Source organism: Tamandua tetradactyla, chromosome 5, assembly GCF_023851605.1.
Source record: "Tamandua tetradactyla isolate mTamTet1 chromosome 5, mTamTet1.pri, whole genome shotgun sequence".
NCBI classification, from domain to species: Eukaryota; Metazoa; Chordata; class Mammalia; order Pilosa; family Myrmecophagidae; genus Tamandua; species Tamandua tetradactyla.
In genome coordinates this window covers 7,240,000-7,259,488 of record NC_135331.1, presented here as the reverse complement: position 1 = coordinate 7,259,488, position 19,489 = coordinate 7,240,000, and the positions used below count along the sequence as shown (strand labels likewise).

Below are 19,489 nucleotides of genomic sequence, written 5' to 3'. Positions count from 1 at the left end.
CACATTTCAGGTATCTCACATGACCCCAACACCACAGTACTTCTGAAGTAACTTACAAATGGACCTACATTTGTGAGAGTACACAGGAAAAATCCTAAACTTTTAACCTTCAAGTAAAAAAGCACTACGTAAGGCCAACATTTCTTACCTTAAGGTTCCCAAACACTTGGTGGACCAAAAATGTTGATACCCCTCATCATCCAGCCCCACCCTCAAACCCATAAACACTGGGGAAAAAAAACCCCACACTATTGGGAATGCAACAACTTTATTGAAAGAAAAGTGCAATGAAATTTCTTGAAAGCTTAAAAGGGGGAACTTATGACACCTCCCTTCAAGCAGAGAACCAAGTGCAGAGTAGACTCTTTCTGATGTTGTAGTCAGACAAGGTGCGTCCGTCTTCCAGCTGCTTCCTCTCAAAGATCAATCTCTGCTGGATTGGAGGAATGCCTTCCTTGTCTTGGATACTGGTCTTGACATTCTCAGTGGTGTCACCAGGCTCCACCTTAACGGCAATGGTCTTCCCTGTCAAGGTACTGTCGAAGATCTGCATTCCACCTCTAAGACGGAGGACCAGGTGCAGGGTAGATTCTTTCTGGATGTTGTAATCAGACAGGGTGCGTCCGTCTTCCAGCTGCTTCCCGGCAAAGATCAACCTCTGCTGGTCAGGAGGAATGCCTTCCTTGTCTTGGATCTTGGCCTTGACATTCTCAATGGTGTCACTGGGCTCCACCTCAAGGGTAATGGTCTTCCCAGTCAAGGTCTTGACGAAGATCTGCATTCCCCCTCTAAGACGGAGGACCAGGTGCAGGGTAGATTCTTTCTGGATGTTGTAGTCTGACAGGGTGCGTCCGTCTTCCAGCTGCTTTCCAGCAAAGATCAACCTCTGCTGGTCAGGAGGAATGCCTTCCTTGTCTTGGATCTTGGCCTTGACATTCTCAATGGTGTCACTGGGCTCCACCTCAAGGGTAATGGTCTTCCCAGTCAAGGTCTTGACGAAGATCTGCATTCCACCTCTAAGACGGAGGACCAGGTGCAGAGTAGATTCTTTCTGGATGTTGTAATCAGACAGGGTGCGTCCGTCTTCCAGCTGCTTCCCGGCAAAGATCAACCTCTGCTGGTCAGGAGGAATGCCTTCCTTGTCTTGGATCTTGGCCTTGACATTCTCAATGGTGTCACTGGGCTCCACCTCAAGGGTAATGGTCTTCCCAGTCAAGGTCTTGACGAAGATCTGCATTCCACCTCTAAGACGGAGGACCAGGTGCAGGGTAGACTCTTTCTGGATGTTGTAGTCTGACAGGGTGCGTCCGTCTTCCAGCTGCTTTCCAGCAAAGATCAACCTCTGCTGGTCAGGAGGAATGCCTTCCTTGTCTTGGATCTTGGCCTTGACATTCTCAATGGTGTCACTGGGCTCCACCTCAAGGGTAATGGTCTTCCCAGTCAAGGTCTTGACGAAGATCTGCATTCCACCTCTAAGACGGAGGACCAGGTGCAGGGTAGATTCTTTCTGGATGTTGTAATCAGACAGGGTGCGTCCGTCTTCCAGCTGCTTCCCGGCAAAGATCAACCTCTGCTGGTCAGGAGGAATGCCTTCCTTGTCTTGGATCTTGGCCTTGACATTCTCAATGGTGTCACTGGGCTCCACCTCAAGGGTAATGGTCTTCCCAGTCAAGGTCTTGACGAAGATCTGCATTCCACCTCTAAGACGGAGGACCAGGTGCAGGGTAGACTCTTTCTGGATGTTGTAATCTGACAGGGTGCGTCCGTCTTCCAGCTGCTTTCCAGCAAAGATCAACCTCTGCTGGTCAGGAGGAATGCCTTCCTTGTCTTGGATCTTGGCCTTGACATTCTCAATGGTGTCACTAGGTTCTACCTCGAGGGTGATAGTTTTGCCCGTTAAGGTTTTTACAAAGATCTGCATTGTCTGTTAAAACAGAAAAACAACACAAGGGGGAACCAAGACTTTAGCTCATAGTTCACGTTATTATATACCTAAGCCTAAAAAACATCATTTAATGTATTTCCGCAAATCAAGAAAAGAAAAAGAAAAAAATACCTCGCGGAGAAAATACCACAAATGACAGGTAAAAGGCTTAGTTGGCAAATAGCTCAAATTCCAGGCTTCAGCCACATCCGTGGGAAAGCACGGAAACCTGCCCAAAGGAAATTCAGAGCCTCACTTACCTTCCTCCCTCCCAGCATACCTGTCCCCTGTCAATTCGGCAGTCTACCCCAGGCCCAAACCCGTGTCCCGTGACTGAAAAAAAACCGACTACACACAAATACCGGCAGGGGGCCCCACCCTCGACTGTAAGTTAACAGAGCCCGGCGACGTCACCTAACCGCGCTAATGGGCGGGCGCCCTCCTCCCTGGGCTCAAGACCGGGAGGGCAGCCCCACCAGTTAGCACTTCCTCCCAACGAACGACGGGAAACCGAGTTCGCAGGCCGCTTAGAACACAGAATAACTCAACCTGAGCCAAACACTGTTCAATCCCGACAAATAATAAATCGGTGATAGTCTCGCCTTCCCGCCGTTAAGGTCAAAGCCCTTTCCTCCTTTCTTTCCACCCAAAACCCGCCATATTTCCGATTTAGTCTCTCCAACCTCACATCCCGTTTTAACCAGGCTTCTTTTAGTTAAGAACTGGGCGCTGTCGCCATTGCGCTGCGTTCGTCCCGCTCAAGCCACTGAAGTCGTAGACTGCGAGCCACCTGAAGCCTCGACTACCCTCTGCCCGCACCAGTGGCACCTGCCGCCCTCCTTCCTGGAGACCTGTGGGGTACCAGGCCTCCGGCCAGCCCCGCGGAACCCTCCTCACCTGGCGGCGGTGAAAGCAGCGTACGTAGGAAAAACGCAACCAAACGCCCGGCCTCAACGAGTCTCACTGCGTCTCGCCCGGCACTCCCTTATATAGTCATCGGAGGACACCGCCCCAGCGAGATCCCTCCGCAGAAACGCCGAGAAGGAACTATTTCCGTCATCCCGCCCTGCCCTCTCGGGAGATACCTAGAAACCTGAAATCATCCACTCCCACTCCTGAAACGTGCTCCTGTGAAGAATGGGGCTTTAGGGCAGAGTTCGGGTGGGGAATGGGTGGCCGACCTGACAGGCCAGGCGGAGGGATCAGTGCGTTCGCTGCGCGCTACGATTGGGACGTAGCCGGCGCACGGCTTGGGTGAGGGGACTTGGCGCGGGGGCGGGGGCGGGGGCCGGGTGGAATGAAAATACGGCGCGGAGTTAGCCGCAGGCCTGGAGCGGGCGCCCGAAACCCCACCCCTCTCCCTTCAGCTGCAACGGACCCCGCCGCTCGCGATACCCCGCCGTTGGCGAGCAAGGGGTTCGGGCCCAGCACCTCAAGCCGGGTTGCGGGGAGCGGTCACCTCCCCTCGCGCGCGCCGCGCCCAGTCCCCACGCGAAGCTCAGGGGTCTCTATTGGGGGTTACATTTAAGATACGGGGGAGGTGTTTGTTTTCCTGACCCCTAGGGAGGGGGTCAGCCGTGTCAGAACCCCCACCCCACTCCGCCCCGCCCCTCACTTGCGGCGGACGGGCCGCCTCCGCCGCCGGGCGCCGGGACAAGGCGAATGACTCGGCAGATCTCAGCTCTGCGCGCGCGCCGGGGCCGAAGCCTAAGCCAGGACGGCTCTGCGCCTCGGGACGGGGGTTTCCTCACAACAAATGAGGGAAAAATGGTTTTCCAACGGAGAACTGAGGAAACCATGTCCAGCTCTAATTGAGCGACGATAGGAAGCTCCTGTTAAAACAGTATTTTAAAACCGCACAGCGTTTTGAACGTGTGTGAGCCGACCTGAAAGCTGACATGCTCCCAGGCTGCCCCTCGGCCGCGGGTTTTGGGTTTTACTCGAGTGATCAAGGGGGCCTCGAAATTCCCGTTGTCTGGGTAGTTGAGGTTGGAAACCGAGCCCCTTTACACCTGATATTTTAAAAGACATTTATTGAGTCCCAGTTCTGTGTGTTTATGGGGGAAAAAAAAAAGGAAAAGAAAAATCCCAAATATGAAATTGGCTTCCACAGTTGATTCAATGTTGAAAAATTAAAGACGGGGGAAAAAATTACCAACTAGATCTTTATTTTTTGCCACAAACTATTTTGAGATGTGTGTCACTTCTAAAATATGTGGACGTGAAAAAGCCTAGACGCTTTTAAAACAAGGTTTTTAAAATTCACAGAGAATTTTCCCCCTACCCCCTCAAGTCCCCGTTCACCTTCCTTCTGGAACCTTCTAGAACCAATCCCTGACGCCACAATTATGTGTGGATGTGTTTTTTTTACCCTTGAAGGCGACAAGAAGGAAAAACCAACTGACTGAAATCTGTCTCTGTCACTCAAAAAATCATACCTTCATGTTTTAATCACATACTATAATTTGAACATGTAAGAGGAATCAAACTAAAGCCATCCTGTATGTTTTCTGTAGCAATCATGTCCGTCTGTGTGAAAACGCCAAAAAAGCTGTTCACAACAGACTTCAACCGCTCATTTTTAACTTCGCAAGAATGAACCGGTGGGAACTGGCAATTAAACAGGAAAGAGTTAAAAATAAACCGTCGTTTTCCCACTGGCACCAGGGACGTGCGCTCTCTCACAGGTTCTCCCGAAATTTCTGGAGGTTTCTGGAGAAACCAAAGCTGAGGTTCTTCCTGAGGGACCAGGCTCAGCTTCAAGCCACACCCTGCCCGCTTGGGGCTGCTGCTTTGCTGACAGCCTTGTGACTCAGGCTGCGCCGCTGAGTCACGAGCTGTGTCACAGGGTTTTCTCAGCGTCCAAACCTCTCCGAGAAAAACAGCCCCGTTTCAGAGGAAGAGGAGGAGGCGAGGAAGGGCGAAGGGAAAACAGGTGGGGGTGGGGGGTGGGGGTGGGGCGGGCCAACGATTACTTCAAACGGCGCAAATAAGATCCCTAAGAGTTACATGTGTCTAGAAGGAACAAAAAATCCCTAAAACGCCTCACCCAGTCTTCCCCAATTTAAGTCTAAATGTGTTTTGTTTTTTAATTCGGACAGAAATAACTCTGTCTCCAAGGTCTCTGAGGTGAGCGGGAGGAGAAAATGGCGTCCCAAGAGAGATGGCTGGTGCCTGTCTAGGGCAGGGGTTCTCAGGCAGGAGCGATTCTGCCTGCTCCCCTCCCCCAGGGATGTTTAGCAGTGTCTAGTTGTCCCAATTTGGGGAGGGGGAGGAGGGGGTTGGTCCTGATGGAGGCCAGGGATGCTGCTAAACATCCTGCAAGGGACAGGACAGCCCCCCACAACAAAGAATTATCAGGCTCCAAATGCCAGTAGCCCCCAGGGTGAGAAACCCTGTGCTACAAAAGGGTTTTTGTTGTTGTTGTTGTTGCCTGAGACAAACCCCAAAGCCCGTCCCACTTGGACTCAGGAGCTGGATGTCGAGTCACGTTGTCCTAAACTAAATCCTTTGACCTAGAATGCAGTGTACTAGAATGTGCGAGAAGCCGAATTAGTCATTGGATCCGTTTCCAGTCGGTTCCGGCCTCCGTCCTTTGCAGGCTCCCCACAATAGGCTTGCTCGCGAGCAAGGACCAATGGGAAAGTGACAAAGGCCCAGCAACGGGGCGGGATTGGCTGGCGTGCGAGGCCACGTGATGGGCTGAGCTCACAAAGGACCGGGTGGGCGGTGGCGGGCGTGGAGTACTGGGGTGGTGCCTGCGCGGCTCCCTTTCTCCCTTCCCCCACAAGGTTTTCAGGGCCCGTGAAGGTCACCTCACAGTGTGTGGCTTCCCTTCGCAAATGTCGGAGACCGCAAGGCCCGGCAAAATATTCCCCCACCCACCCAAGAGAAAGCGTGAAAGCAGAGGACTGGGTGATAGAGGTTTGCCTTGCTTTGTAGTCGGTTATATAATAAAAAAAAAGCTGGCCAAGGGGATCTTACAAAACAAAACCAAAAAAAAAGCCCGAGGGATTTTGTCTTTTCTTCTGGTTTACATCAGTACACTTGAACTTTCTGACTTAGAAGTAGCCAGTTGCATCTCCCACGAGGAGAAAATCAGACCTCAGTTCTGTTCTCCGAATTTGCCGATTAAGAGTTTAGGGACATTAGGAAGTTCTTTAACCTGTCGGGCTTTGGATTTTGAAATGTAAAGTGAACTGTAATCGTCGAAAAGGATCCCAATTCCTTTTCTAGGAAGCTCCGTTTCCCGGCACAAGACTGACAATGGCCAATTCCTTATTTTTTCCCCTTTCAGTGAACCGCCAGATATGTTCACAAGACAAAAATGAAATCAGCATAACATTAATTTCGTGCCAGGTCTGATCATTTTAGAAGTTACCTCAACGCTTTGTGTCCTTAAAAATCTTCTGGACGTTTAGGGAGTATGAACCTGCCCAGAAGCTCTTGGGAAACAAGCTGGTGAGTCACATCATGAATTTTAGTTTCCGCGTCGCAAAGATGAAGGCTCTTGACTAAGACGGGGTCACCAAATGGGAGCAAGGCTGTGGGGGTGAGTTATTTGAAATGCAGACAAAGAACTGCATCCACAGAAAGGACCCCTTTCCAGATAGTAGGCCTTTTATCATGGATGATAAACTATAGTATGGGGTTTCAGATACAGGGTATATGCTTCAACAGTGTGCACCACAGCGGCTCATTCATTATGTCCACCCTGCCCGTTGCTGGGGGGCGAGGCGTGAGTCCGGAGGGCTAGCTTCCTTTTGCTGCTCTGGAAATGGTGGGTGGCTGACAGCCCAAAGGAAGGGAAGGGGTCAGCAAAGAGGCTTGGACCTTGTCGATTTCCGATGAGTTCTGATGGCCAGAATGAGTCAGTGATACCCGAGGCATTTTGCTGCAGGGAGCTAGTTTAGTCAGCACCTGAAAGGATCATTCAGCTGGACTTTGCTTTGGTTGCAAACGTCAAGTTACACCTTTCCCTTTATGTACGTAGTTCTGCTACCTATTCCAGGCACGGAAAGAGAAGACCGTGAAAATCCTAGCCGACAGTATTACCAGTCACACCCATGGCGTCTCAATACTGAACGGTTCGATTAAAAACAAAAAGAAACCATGCATGGCGCTGCAGTCCGGAAAAAAACCTACTGGAGATGCCGGGGATCGAACCCGGGGCCTCATACATGCAAAGCATGCGCTCTACCACTGAGCTACATCCCCATTGCCGAAGATATGGCTCTTTAAAAATGTCTGATACAGGCTTTTGTTTCCCCGCCACCTGCCTGCTGAGCTTTTTAAAAGATACTGTGTATTTAAATGGATGTTAGGATTTAGCAAAAGCAAACTGTTCTAGTTTGCTAGCTGCCGGAATGCAATATACCAGAAACGGAATGGCTTTTAAAAAGGGGTGCTTTAATGAGTTGCTAGCTTACAGTTCTAAGGCCGAGAAAATGTCCCCATTACAAGTCTATAGTAATGTCCAATCAAAGGCATCCAGGGAAAGATACCTTGGTTCAAGAAGGCCGATGAGGTTCAGGGTTTCTCTCTCATCTGGAAAGGCACATGGTGAACACGGTCAGGGCTCCTCTCTTGGCTGGACAGGCACATGGCAAATACAGCATCATCTGCTAGCTTTCTCTCCTGGCTTCCTATTTCATGAAGCTCCCCGGGAGGCACTTTCCTTCTTCAACTCCAAAGGTTGCTGGCTCGTGGACTCACTGCTTTGTGGTGCTACAGCATTCTCTGCTCTCTCCGAGTCTCTCTCAATCTCTCATTCTCCAAAATATTTCCTTTTATAGGACTCCAATAAACCAATCAAGACCCACTCAAATGGGTGGAGACATGTCATCCCCTAATCCAGTTTAACAACCATTCTTAACTAAATCACATCAACCAGGGAGATGATCTCATTACAGGTTCAAATATACAGTATTGAATAGGGATTATTCTACCTTTAAGAAATGAGACTTATATTAAAACATGGCTTTTCTTAGGGGGCATACTTCCTTTCAAACCAGCACATTCCACCCTCTGGCCCCTAAAAAAGACATGTTTTTCCCATATACAAAATACATTAATTTCATAACAATATCAGATATCCTTAAACCTTTCAGTAGCAATACAAAGTATCAAATTAGAGACAGTATGAAATCTCATCAAATCAGTTACAGGCGTGGTCTATCCTAAGGCAAAAATTCTCTCCATTTGCTCTGGACCTTTGAAAACTCATGACAAGTTATTTGCTGCCAACATATAAAGGAGGAACATTCATAGGATACATATACACATTTCCATAGGGAGGAAGGAACACAGGGGTCACCGGACCCGTACAGTTTCGAAAACCTGCAGGGCAAAGTCCATTAGTTTTCAAAGTCTGAGAGTCATTTATCCTCAGGGCTTTAGAAAGTGGCAGTCCCACCCTTTCCAAATGCCTACGCCTGCCTCTCTCTGAATGCAACCTTGGGGGATATTGGGGAGACCACCTTTCTCTCGGCTCCACCCTCTCCAAGCATTGGGGCCGCACCCGGGCTCTCTGCCATCTCCGGGGCACACACTCAACCCCTCCATGTGGTGGCAGCCAGGCTCTCCCCACACCCCAAGGAATGTGCTTCACCTTCTCCAAGGCCTGAGGCGGCATGACTCTTCCGCTGCAACGAGGTGGAAGGCCCATTCTCTGCCTTTGGGGCAAACTCACCCTCTCCACGGGCTTGGGTGGGTCCACTCTCCTGGCCTGAGGCTTCTTGACTTCAGACCTCAGCCTCCACAGTTTTTCCTCTGAAGTTATTTTTCCTCCAATGTGTCCCTTCTCTGAACCCCTCAGTCCAGACTGGCAGCGGCTCTGTTTATACAGGTCCCACAGCACTCTCATTGGCTTTCTATGCAGTAGCCTTGGATCATGCCCATCAGACATAAGGAGTTTCCACAAATCTTTCCTGGATAACTCCATGTCCGATCCTGACTTTCTCTGAAATGGCTGGCTGGTTCCACATTTGGTTAAATCCACACTATACTCTGTAGTCTCCCTTTCTGTAGGCCCAGAATTTTCCGGGACCTCAACTTCTGGTTTCTTTTTACTCAAGAGTTCAGTTTTCAGCTTATCTCTTTCCTGTCGCATTTCACTATAAGCTGCAAGGAGAAACCAGACTGCACTTTCGACATTTAATTTGGAGATCTCTTCTGCTAAATATCCAAGTTCATGGCTTTTAAAATCTGCCTTCCAGCCAAAACTACCAGTCAATTTTGCCAGATTATCTGCCATTTTAAAACAAGGATCACCTTCCTTCCAGTCTACAATAACACGGACCTCATTTCTGTCTAAGGCCTCATCAGAAGTGTCTTTAGAGTCCACATTTCTACCAACAGTCTCTTCAAAACAGTCTAGGCCTTCTCTATCAAGCTTCTCACAATTCTTCCAGAATCTTCCCCTTATCCATTTAAAAAGCTGTTCCAACATGTTTGGTATTTGCAAACTACAGCAGCAGCACCCCACTCTCCGGTACCAAAATCTGTTCTAGTTTGCTAGCTGCCGGAATGCAATATACCAGAAACGGAATGGCTTTTAAAAAGGGGTGCTTTAATGAGTTGCTAGCTTACAGTTCTAAGGCCGAGAAAATGTCCCCATTACAAGTCTATAGTAATGTCCAATCAAAGGCATCCAGGGAAAGATACCTTGGTTCAAGAAGGCCGATGAGGTTCAGGGTTTCTCTCTCATCTGGAAAGGCACATGGTGAACACGGTCAGGGCTCCTCTCTTGGCTGGACAGGCACATGGCAAATACAGCATCATCTGCTAGCTTTCTCTCCTGGCTTCCTATTTCATGAAGCTCCCGGGGAGGCACTTTCCTTCTTCAACTCCAAAGGTTGCTGGCTCGTGGACTCACTGCTTTGTGGTGCTGCAGCATTCTCTGCTCTCTCCGAGTCTCTCTCAATCTCTCATTCTCCAAAATATTTCCTCTTTTATAGGACTCCAATAAACCAATCAAGACCCACTCAAATGGGTGGAGACATGTCATCCCCTAATCCAGTTTAACAACCATTCTTAACTAAATCACATCAACCAGGGAGATGATCTCATTACAGGTTCAAATATACAGTATTGAATAGGGATTATTCTACCTTTAAGAAATGAGACTTATATTAAAACATGGCTTTTCTTAGGGGGCATACTTCCTTTCAAACCAGCACACAAACGAAAACTTCTCCCAAAAGAGTCGTGTTCCATAGCATTGCAGCTAAAGTGCTAGCTGATACTGGAGCCAAGGGAACTGATCCCCCCCTTTTGTTTTTTTTTTTTTTTTAGTCTGCAGTATTTTATTTCTTTCTTTTTTCTTATTAATTTTTAAAAATTTTTAAAAATATAACAAACACGTTCTTTTGATCATTCCGTTCTACATATATAATTAATAATTCACAATACCATCACATAGTTGCATATTCATCATCATGATCATTTCTTAGAACATTTGCATCAATTCAGAAAAAGAAATAAAAAGACAATAGAAAAAAAATCGTACATACCATACCCTTTAGCTCTCCCTTTCATTGATCACTAGCATTTCAATCTAAATTTAACATTTGTTCCCCCTATTATTTATATTTTTATTCCGTATGTTTTATTCATCTTTGATAAAGTAGATAAAAGGAGTGTCAGACACAAGGTTTTCATAATCACACAGTCACATTGTGAAAGCTATATCATTACACGGTCATCTTCAAGAAACATGGCTACTGGAACACAGCTCTACATTTTTCAGGTAGTTCCCTCCAGCCTCTCCATTACATCTTGACTAACAAGGTGATATCTATTTAATTCGTAAGAATAACCTCCAGGATAACCTCTCGACTCTGTTTGGAATCTCTCAGCCATTTGCTTTATTTTGTCTCATTTCTCTCTTCCACCTTTTGGTCGAGAAGGTTTTCTCAATCCCTTGATGCTGAGTCAGCTCATTCTAGGATTTCTGACCCACGTTGCCAGGAAGGTCCACACCCCTGGGAGTCATGTCCCACGTAGACAGGGGGAGGGCAGTGAGTTTGCTTGTTGTGTTGGCTGGAGAGAGAGGCCACATCTAAGCAACAGAAGAGGTTCTCTAGGGGGTGACTCTTAGGCCTAATTTTAAGTAGGCTTTACCTATTCTTTGTGGAGTTAAGTTTCATATGAACAAACCCCAAGATTGGGGGCTCAGCCCATTGCGTTGGTTGTCCCCACTGCAAATCTGGGGAATTTTCCCCCTTTGTCACCATTCCCCGAAGGGGACTTTGCAAATACTTTTTTATTCACTGTTCAAATCACTATGGGATATATTGGGCCATCACACTGGACAAACCAACAAAATCTCATGCCCTACTAAAGGTTCCATGTACTTATGGTATTCGATTAAACTGTCTACATAAGTTATATTAGGAAATGCACTAGTCAAAGTATGAATTTTGTATCAAACACTTTTTGCTTTAGTCACACATAAGTTAAAATTTTTAAGTATTAATTACCATCTATTTTCAGCACCCTGTAGTAATGACATTCCTTTTTGTTCCTCATGCAAAAACATTTTTTAAATTTGTACATTTAGTCACTATCATTATATACCCTAGGCACTCCTGGATTATACCATCTCAGTCTTTATCGTCTATCTTTCTTTCTTATTTCATTTGTGCCCCCAGCCCTCCTCCCTCTATCATTCTCACATTCAGCTTCATTCAGTGTTTTAACATAATTGTATCATTTTAACATAATTGTGCAATCAGTCCTGTTGCACAATCTGTATCCCTCCAGCTCCGAGTACCCGATACCTTACCCTATTTCTATCTCCTGATGCTGACCCTTTCTTGAATGTTGCTCTTCACCTGACAGAAAAGGGAACACGGAAAATGAAAGTTGTTCCTAATAATTAAAGACGTTGCCCAGGTTGCACCTCCACCCGGAAATTTCTGTCTTCCCGTCCTTTAGAACCATTCTAAGTGATTTTGAGTTTGCACATTTGCTTGAAGACTCCCCTGCCCCCCCCCAAAAGAAACCCTTCTGAATCTAAAAATGGAAAGAAATAGATCCAGCCCCCCCAAATCATGTCTAAAGTCAGGAAGGAGTCTATTGCATCAAAAAGAGTCATTGTAAGTTAGCAGCTCTGTCCTGCAGAGAGCTTATTAAGCACATCAGGGAAAGAGGCTACAAATTTTAGTGTTCTTCACATCATCCAGTGGTGAAAACTCAAGTGAGTGAGAGGCAAGCAGAGGGCAGGAAACAGGATAACTTTCTTTCCACCAGGGCCTGAGATTTTCTGGCAGGAAATAGAGTGGTGTAGTATGAGGGGGGAGCTTGTGTGTCGCGCAGCTCCCTCACAACCTGCTGGTGCCTGAAACTTTGCAGCTGAAGGCGAAGTGGTCCAAGATTCTAGGCCTGGTCCCCAGAGCTTTGCACACAACAGCTGCAAATTTCTCCTTACCTCACCTCTCTGGATCCCAGTTTCCACATCTATAAGATGGAAATTTGCCTACTATCCACCTCATAGGGTTGCCTTGGCAACTCAACGAGGTACGCACAAAATATTTAGGACAGTGCCTGGCTGCATGATCTGAAACCCAAGTTATTATAACAGGAGTCATTGTTACACGAGTTCTGGCGTGAACTGAGCTTTAAGCTCTCTGTTTGGTGAGACACAGAGGACAAGTGCAGGAGGGCAGTGGGGTGAGGGGTGGCACGGGGCTCCTGCATGGACCATCCTATCCTCTTTGTGCCTCCAGCTGAAGTGGGAGGCACAGGAGGGAAGAGAGGGGTGGGCCCCCGGGTGGTGGCATGTGGAAGTGGTTTGTGAGTCGCATCCTGTTCAGCCGGTTTGCTTCAGACAACCCTGGTGATGGTTCCTCTTAGGGTGAGAGCCAGGCTCCTCACCTGGCCTGCAAGGTCCTCAAGGAGCTGGCCTCTGCTTTGAGCCAGGGCCCAGGTCCTGGCTGGGATATCAGTGGCCTTCCTGGCTCCCTCTCCAAGTGGCCTGCAAACCCACTAGTTCCCTGTGTACCCCACTGTTGTTGTTGATGGTGTGTTAGTTGGCTTCATAGCATTTGCCACTCTCTGAACCTGTTTCTCTGCTAGCAGTTTATTGACTGCCCTCACTAGATTGTAAATTTAGCAAGGCAGGGCCTTGTCTGTCTTGCTCCCTGCTATATCCCCAGTGTCTAGAAGGGTGCTTGGCACCTGTTTGTAGAATGAACATGAAAAAAACAAATGAGAAAATGAATGACCGGTTGAAAGAAAAGGAGTCTGGGAAGTATGCTGGCTACACCAGGAAGCTGAGTCTTTCTGCAACCCAATTGAAACAGGAAAACCGTTCCACTTAGGGCCACCCTACCTCACCTTCTTAAACCGGTGAACATGTGCTCAGGCCATCTTGGGGTGGTAGCAAGATATAAGATGATGAAATATGTGCAGCAGAATCAGCAGTTACTGGAGTTGATGATTTTAATTTTTTGAAACCATTATATAAATGAAACATTTTCACAGCAGCACCCTGAGAATGCAGGAAATGGAAAATTACGCTTTTAGTGTGAGATCTTTTTCAACCATGTGACTGACTATTCAGAATCTAGAGTGTACCAGGGTCACAGCACAGACTGAATCGTAGAACGAAATATCCCTATTTTGGGGGGTAGCCTTCCGGAGAATAGAGAACTTCTAAGAAACTTTGTTAAGAAATGAAAATGAGAATTCTTGATATCCTTACAAGCAGTGTGGACAACCAAAGCTATAGACTGAGCCCCCAGTCTTGGGGTTTGTTCATATGAAACTTAACCCCACACAGGATAGGTCAAGTCTACTTAAAATTTAGGCCTCAGAGTCACCCCCAAGAGAGCCTCTTTTGTTGCTCAGATGTGGCCTCTCTCTCCAGCCAACACAACAAGCATCTCACCTGCCCTCCCCTTGTCCACGTGGGGCATGACTCCCAGCGGTGTGGACCTGCCTGGCAATGTGGGACAGAAATCCTAGAATGAGCTGAGACTCAGCATCAAGGGACTGAGAAAAACGCTAGAATGAGCTGAGACTCAGCATCAAGGGATTGAGAAAAACGCTAGAATGAGCTGAGACTCGGCATCAAGGGATTGAGAAAACCTTCTCAACCAAAAGGGGGAAGAGTAAAATGAGACAAAGTGACAATGGCTGAGAGATTCCAAACAGAGTTGAGAGGTTATCCTGGAGGTTATTCTTCTTATGCATTAAGTAGATATCATCTTGTTAGTCAAGATGTAATGGAGAGGCTGGAGGGAACTGCCTGAAAATGTAGAGCTGTGTTCCAGTAGCCATGTTTCTTGATGATGATTGAACAATGATAGAGCTTTCACAATGTGACTGTGTGATTGTGAAAACCTTGTGTTGATGCTCCTTTTATCTACCTTGTCAACAGATGAGTAGAACATATGGAATAAAAATAAATAATAGGGGGAACAAATGTTAAAATAAATTTAGTTTGAAATGCTAGTGTTCAATGAAAGCGAGGGGTAAGGGGTATGGTATGTATAATCTTTTTTTCTTCTGTTATTATTTCTTTTACTGTTTTTTATTTTTCTGAATTGATGGAATGTTCTAAGAAATGATGAATATGCAACTATGTGATGCTATTGTGAATTACTGATTATATATGTAGAACGGAATGATAAGTTAATGTTTTTGTTTGTTAATTTTTAAATTAATAAATAAATTTTAAAAATAAATGTGTCACTAGAAAAAAAAATGAAAACTAAAGAAACTTTGTTGAGAAATAAAAGTGAAAAGAGATTCGGAGAGTAGAGAACTTCTAAGAACCTTTGTTAAGAAATGAAAACGAGCTTCCGGGTCAAGATGGTGGCTTAACAACGTGCGCGTTTTAGTTCGTCCTCCAGAACAACTGCTAAATAACCAGAAACAGTACAGAACAGCTCCTGGGGCCACGTCAGTGACCAGACACACAGCGTACCCCAGTCTGGACCAGCTGGACCGGCTGCGAGCACCCCCCAAAACTGTGAGTTCCCAAAACTGCGGCGGCCAGCGCCCCTCCCCCACAGGCCGCTTCCCAGAGGGGAAAGGAAAGGACTTTACCAGCAGCAGGGACTGGGCACAATCAAACGCCAATTGTGGAACTAATTAACAAATTCTGACTACTAAAAATAGGCCCCCAGTTTAGGTGAACCCGATCAAAGCGGAGGTTGCTCATTTTTGCCCTGGCACCAAGGGGGCAGGACTGACAGAAAAAGGGGGGGAAAAAAGAAGGAAACAGGTTTTTGTGGCTGTGTATCTACAAAGGCTTAACTGCCTCTGGATACAGCGGCAGGACTTTTCAGGCTGCAACTGCCCCAGGCATAGGCAGAAGTGAGCTCTTTTGGGGGCTTATCTGGAGCCTGTGCCTTCCCCAGGGGAGGGGTGAAGCCCCACCCAGGTGGAATCCCTCCATCAAGGAATTCAGACACCAGTGCTTGGTAATTTGAAGCCATTAAAACCAGCCTACAACCTCTCCTCCGTCTCCAACAAACCCCCAGTCAAAGTTAAAGGTACCGCATCATCTTATGTTGGTGGGACCTGCAATCAGACAAGCGCCACATACTGGACAGCATAAGAAAAACAGAGTCCAGAGACTTCACAGGAAAGTCTTTCAACCTGCTGGGTCTCATGCTCAGGAAAAACCGACGCAGGTGACTCTTTCCTCCTGATAGGAGGCCAGTTTGGTCTGGGAAAATCTGGCTGGGGTCTATAATATCTAAGCAGACCCTCCTAAGTGTGTGTGGGGGAAAGGTACCACACAAGCAGGGCAAGAAACAAGAAAACAAGAACTGAAAAATTCTCCTCTGTTAAACAAAACTTAAGCTAAAGGTTCAGATAAAGCTGAACAGAATGTCAAAGAACAGATAGACAACAAATTCATCCAGCAAGAAAACCCTAGATAAAAGTGAAAGCAATCTCCAGAATAAACTAATTAAGGTAATTAAATGCCTAGACGCCAGCAAAAAATAACAAATCACACTAAGGAAATTGAAGATATGGCCCAGTCAAAGGAACAAACCAACAATTCAAATGACATACAGGAGCTGAAACAACTAATTCAGAATATACGAACAGACATGGAAAACCTCATCAAAAACCAAATCAATTAATTGAGGGAGGATATAAAAAAGGCAAGGAAGGAACAAAAAGAAGAAACTGAAAGTCTGAAACAACAAATCACAGAACTTATGGGAATGAAGGACACAGTAGAAGAGATGAAAAATACAATGGAAACCCACAATGGTAGATTTCGAGAGGCAGAACATAGGATTAATGAACCGGAGAACAGAACATCTGAAATCCAACAAGAAACAGAAACTGTAGGAAAAAAAATGGAAAAATATGAGCAGGGACTCAGGGAATTGAAAGACAACATGAAGTGCATGAATATACATGTTGTGGGTGTCCCAGAAGGAGAGGAGAATGGAAAGGGAGGAGAAAGACTAATGGAGGAAATTATCACTGAAAATTTCCCAACTCTTATGAAAGACTTAAGATTGCAGATCCAAGAGGTGCAGCGTACCCCAAAGAGAACAGATCCAAATAGAAATACTCCAAGACATTTAATAATCAGAATGTCCAAGGTCAAAGAGAAAGAGAGGATCTTGAAAGCAGCAAGAGAAAAGCAATCCATCACATACAAGGGAAGCCCAATAAGACTATGCGCAGATTTCTCAGCAGAAACCATGGAGGCGAGAAGACAGTGGGATAATATATTTAAATTATTAAAAGAGAAAAACTGCCAACCAAGAATTCTATATCCAGCAAAATTGTCCTTCAAAAATGAGGGAGAAATGAAAACATTTTCAGATAAAAAATCACTGAGAGAATTTGTGACCAAGAGACCAGCTCTGCAAGAAATACTAAAGGGAACACTAGAGACAGATACGAAGACAGAAGAGAGAGGTGTGGACAAGAGTGTAGAAAGGAAGACTATGAGTAAAGGTAAAAAGAAGGAAAATTAGATATGACATATAAAATCCAGAAGGCAAAATAGTAGAAGAAAGTACTACCCATACAGTAATAACACTGAATGTTAATGGATTAAACTCTCCAATCAAAAGACATAGTCTGGCAGAATGGTTTAAAAAACAGGACCCATGTAAATGCTGTCTCTACTCAAAGGTCACGAGGCCAAGGACACAAATGGACATTTACATGTTTATAGCAGCATTATTAACAATTACCAAGTGATGGAAACAGCCAAAATGTCCATCAACAGACAGTTGACTAAACAGTGACATTTACATAAGATGGAATATTATGCAGCTGTAAGACAGAATAAAGTTATGAAGTATGTAACAACATAAATGGACCTTAAGGACATTATGCTGAGTGTGATTAGCCAGAAACAAAAGGACAAATACTGTATGGTCTCACTGACATGAACTGACGTTAGTGAATAAACTTAGAATATTTCCTTGGTAACAGAGACCATCAGGAGATAGAAACAGGGTGAGAGATTGGGTGATTGGAGCTGAAGGGATACAGATTGTGCAACAGGACTGAATATAAAATCTCAGATATGGACAGCACAATATTACCTAACAGTGAAATAAATTTAGTTTGAAATGCTAGTGGTAAATGAAAGCGAGCGGTAAGGGGTATGGTATGTATAATCTTTTTTTTCTCTGTTATTGTTTTATTTCTTTTTCTGTTGTCTTTTCATTTCTTTTTCTAAATTGATGCAAATGTTCTAAGAAATGATGAATATGCAACTATGTGATGATACTAAGAATTACCGATTGTATATGTAGAATGGAAAAAAAAATGAAAACAAAAGAAACTTTGTTGAGAAGAGATTTAAAATGCAATTGTTGAGGAAAGATTCAAAATGCACTCTTGCCTCCCCGTCGGGGAATCGAACCCCGGTCTCCCGCGTGACAGGCGGGGATACTCACCACTATACTAACGAGGAAGGGCTCTGAGGCAGTGCCTTCCAGGAGCCTATTTAAGAGTACTTACCTTCCCCTACCCCCTAGCAAGGGCCAAAGTTTCAATATTGTCTGTTCCTACCATAAAACAAAACGAAAAAGAAAGCCCGATTAACTTCACGCCATCTTGTGGACCTGGATTTAGCCGCGAAGGTTTCAGAGAGCAGAAATTAATAAACGCCAAGCAAAATTTAATAAAAGGGAAGTTCTAAAATATGACGTCGTATTAAAATGTTCACTATTTAACAAAAAATAGAGCAAAGAAAAGCATCAACAAACAAAATTTATTCATAAGCATTTATGAAATATAAGAAATGAAAACTGGAAGACCTTGACTTAGATTTCCAAACTTGCCCTAAGCTTTCGCCTGCATGCTGTCCCCGGTGTTTTAAATAAAGTGAGATCCCTTTATTAATTGGGTAGATAGAATTTGCGCTGCGTTTTTTTTAATCCCCACCTTAGGTCAGGAAAGAAAAGTTTGAGGTTGTTGCCGAAACCCGGGATCGAACCAGGGACCTTTAGATCTTCAGTCTAACGCTCTCCCAACTGAGCTATTTCGGCCACCGTTGGTAGAGGGTGGCGCTTTTCTCATCCACATTATTTTCACATCGCCAGGACGGGGGCCCACCTGGACCCTATACCCGGAATCTGATCAAGGAAACCCGCCACCTGCTGCGCTCGCCAGGCACCTGCACGAGAGAGCGTCTTTCCGTCTACCAAGTCCGCCTCCTCCTAGAAGCCGTCCTTGATTACACCTCCCCACATGTCACCAGACACTTACAATAATTTATTGTTAGCTTATTTATTGTTGTCCTTGTCCATTACCTGCCTCCCCAGTCAGAATGTCAGCCCCATGAAGAGCAAGGAGGTAGACTGCCTTGGTCACTGCTGTATCCCTGAGTGCCTAGAACATTGCCTGGAACATAGCAGGTGCTCAATAATAATTTGTTGACGGAATGAATGAATCCCACCTGACTCAAAGCTCAGCTTTTCCAAGCTGCTTCTCTGCGAAAAGTTATAAGCCCATTCAGCCCTTGGCTGCAACTCCCCAAACAGCCTGAGGTGTGGCCTGGATGCTGACCAGTCACAGCCAGGTAGGACGCGTCGCCCGGATGTGGCTTTCCTTGCGGCAGTGAGTCACTGACATTCGGCCTCCAAGCGTTGCCCGCACGTCTTCGGGCACCTGCTCAGTTTCAAGACATGAAAAAGTCAATAGGTCGGCACCCAGCTCGGCCCCTCCCTACTTCCCTTCCCTTATGGGGCGTGGGTGGGTGGGGTGTTAGCTGGAAGAGCACGAGGGAGTTCGGAGGCCCCTCCTTTTGTGGAGTCATTCCAGAGGTTTGCTGAGCACCTTATGACCGCCTGGCCCATGTGAATGCATTAACAAAATAGTTTGCTGTACTAGTAAATGTCAAGAACAATAAATCATGATGATGGGATGGCATACCTGGGTGGGGAGACCCGAGAAGACCCCAAGAATAAAGAGGCAGTCCAGTTGAGACCTGGAGGAAGCATTTTCCTGGTAGAGGGAGCAGCTAATGCATAGAGGCTGGTCAGAAGGAAGGGACAGGCCGGGGTGGGAGTGGGTGGGCAGGAAAATCAGCTTGGTGTGGAGGGGCAGGGCGTATCTGGATCA

At 46.1% G+C, this 19,489-nt stretch overlaps 1 protein-coding gene, 1 long non-coding RNA gene and 3 other non-coding genes across 7 annotated transcripts; 1 reads left to right on the top strand and 4 right to left on the bottom strand.

Annotated features, from left to right (window-relative positions):
• Positions 1-251: 251 nt before the first annotated feature.
• Positions 252-2,316, bottom strand: UBC (ubiquitin C). The gene is given in 3 exon segments (XM_077159568.1): positions 252-373; positions 376-1,924; positions 2,185-2,316. Coding segments are annotated over 3 exon segments (1,635 nt in total). The 5' UTR covers positions 2,203-2,316; the 3' UTR covers positions 252-305.
• Positions 2,317-5,627: 3,311 nt separating this feature from the next.
• LOC143683507 (uncharacterized) lies at positions 5,628-18,963 on the top strand. Of its 3 annotated transcripts, none has more exons than XR_013175501.1 (3): positions 5,628-5,848; positions 6,222-6,385; positions 6,936-7,287. It is a non-coding gene; the product is annotated as an uncharacterized LOC143683507 (long non-coding RNA). The 3 variants fall into 3 exon arrangements; XR_013175500.1 differs by having other exon boundaries at positions 6,918-7,287; XR_013175499.1 differs by lacking the exon at positions 6,936-7,287 and adding an exon at positions 18,469-18,963 and having other exon boundaries at positions 5,629-5,848.
• On the bottom strand, positions 7,070-7,141 carry TRNAA-UGC (transfer RNA alanine (anticodon UGC)). Its single transcript has one exon. It is a non-coding gene; the product is annotated as a tRNA-Ala (tRNA).
• TRNAD-GUC (transfer RNA aspartic acid (anticodon GUC)) lies at positions 17,766-17,837 on the bottom strand. Its single transcript has one exon. It is a non-coding gene; the product is annotated as a tRNA-Asp (tRNA).
• Positions 18,342-18,414, bottom strand: TRNAF-GAA (transfer RNA phenylalanine (anticodon GAA)). Its single transcript has one exon. It is a non-coding gene; the product is annotated as a tRNA-Phe (tRNA).
• Positions 18,964-19,489: the final 526 nt, after the last annotated feature.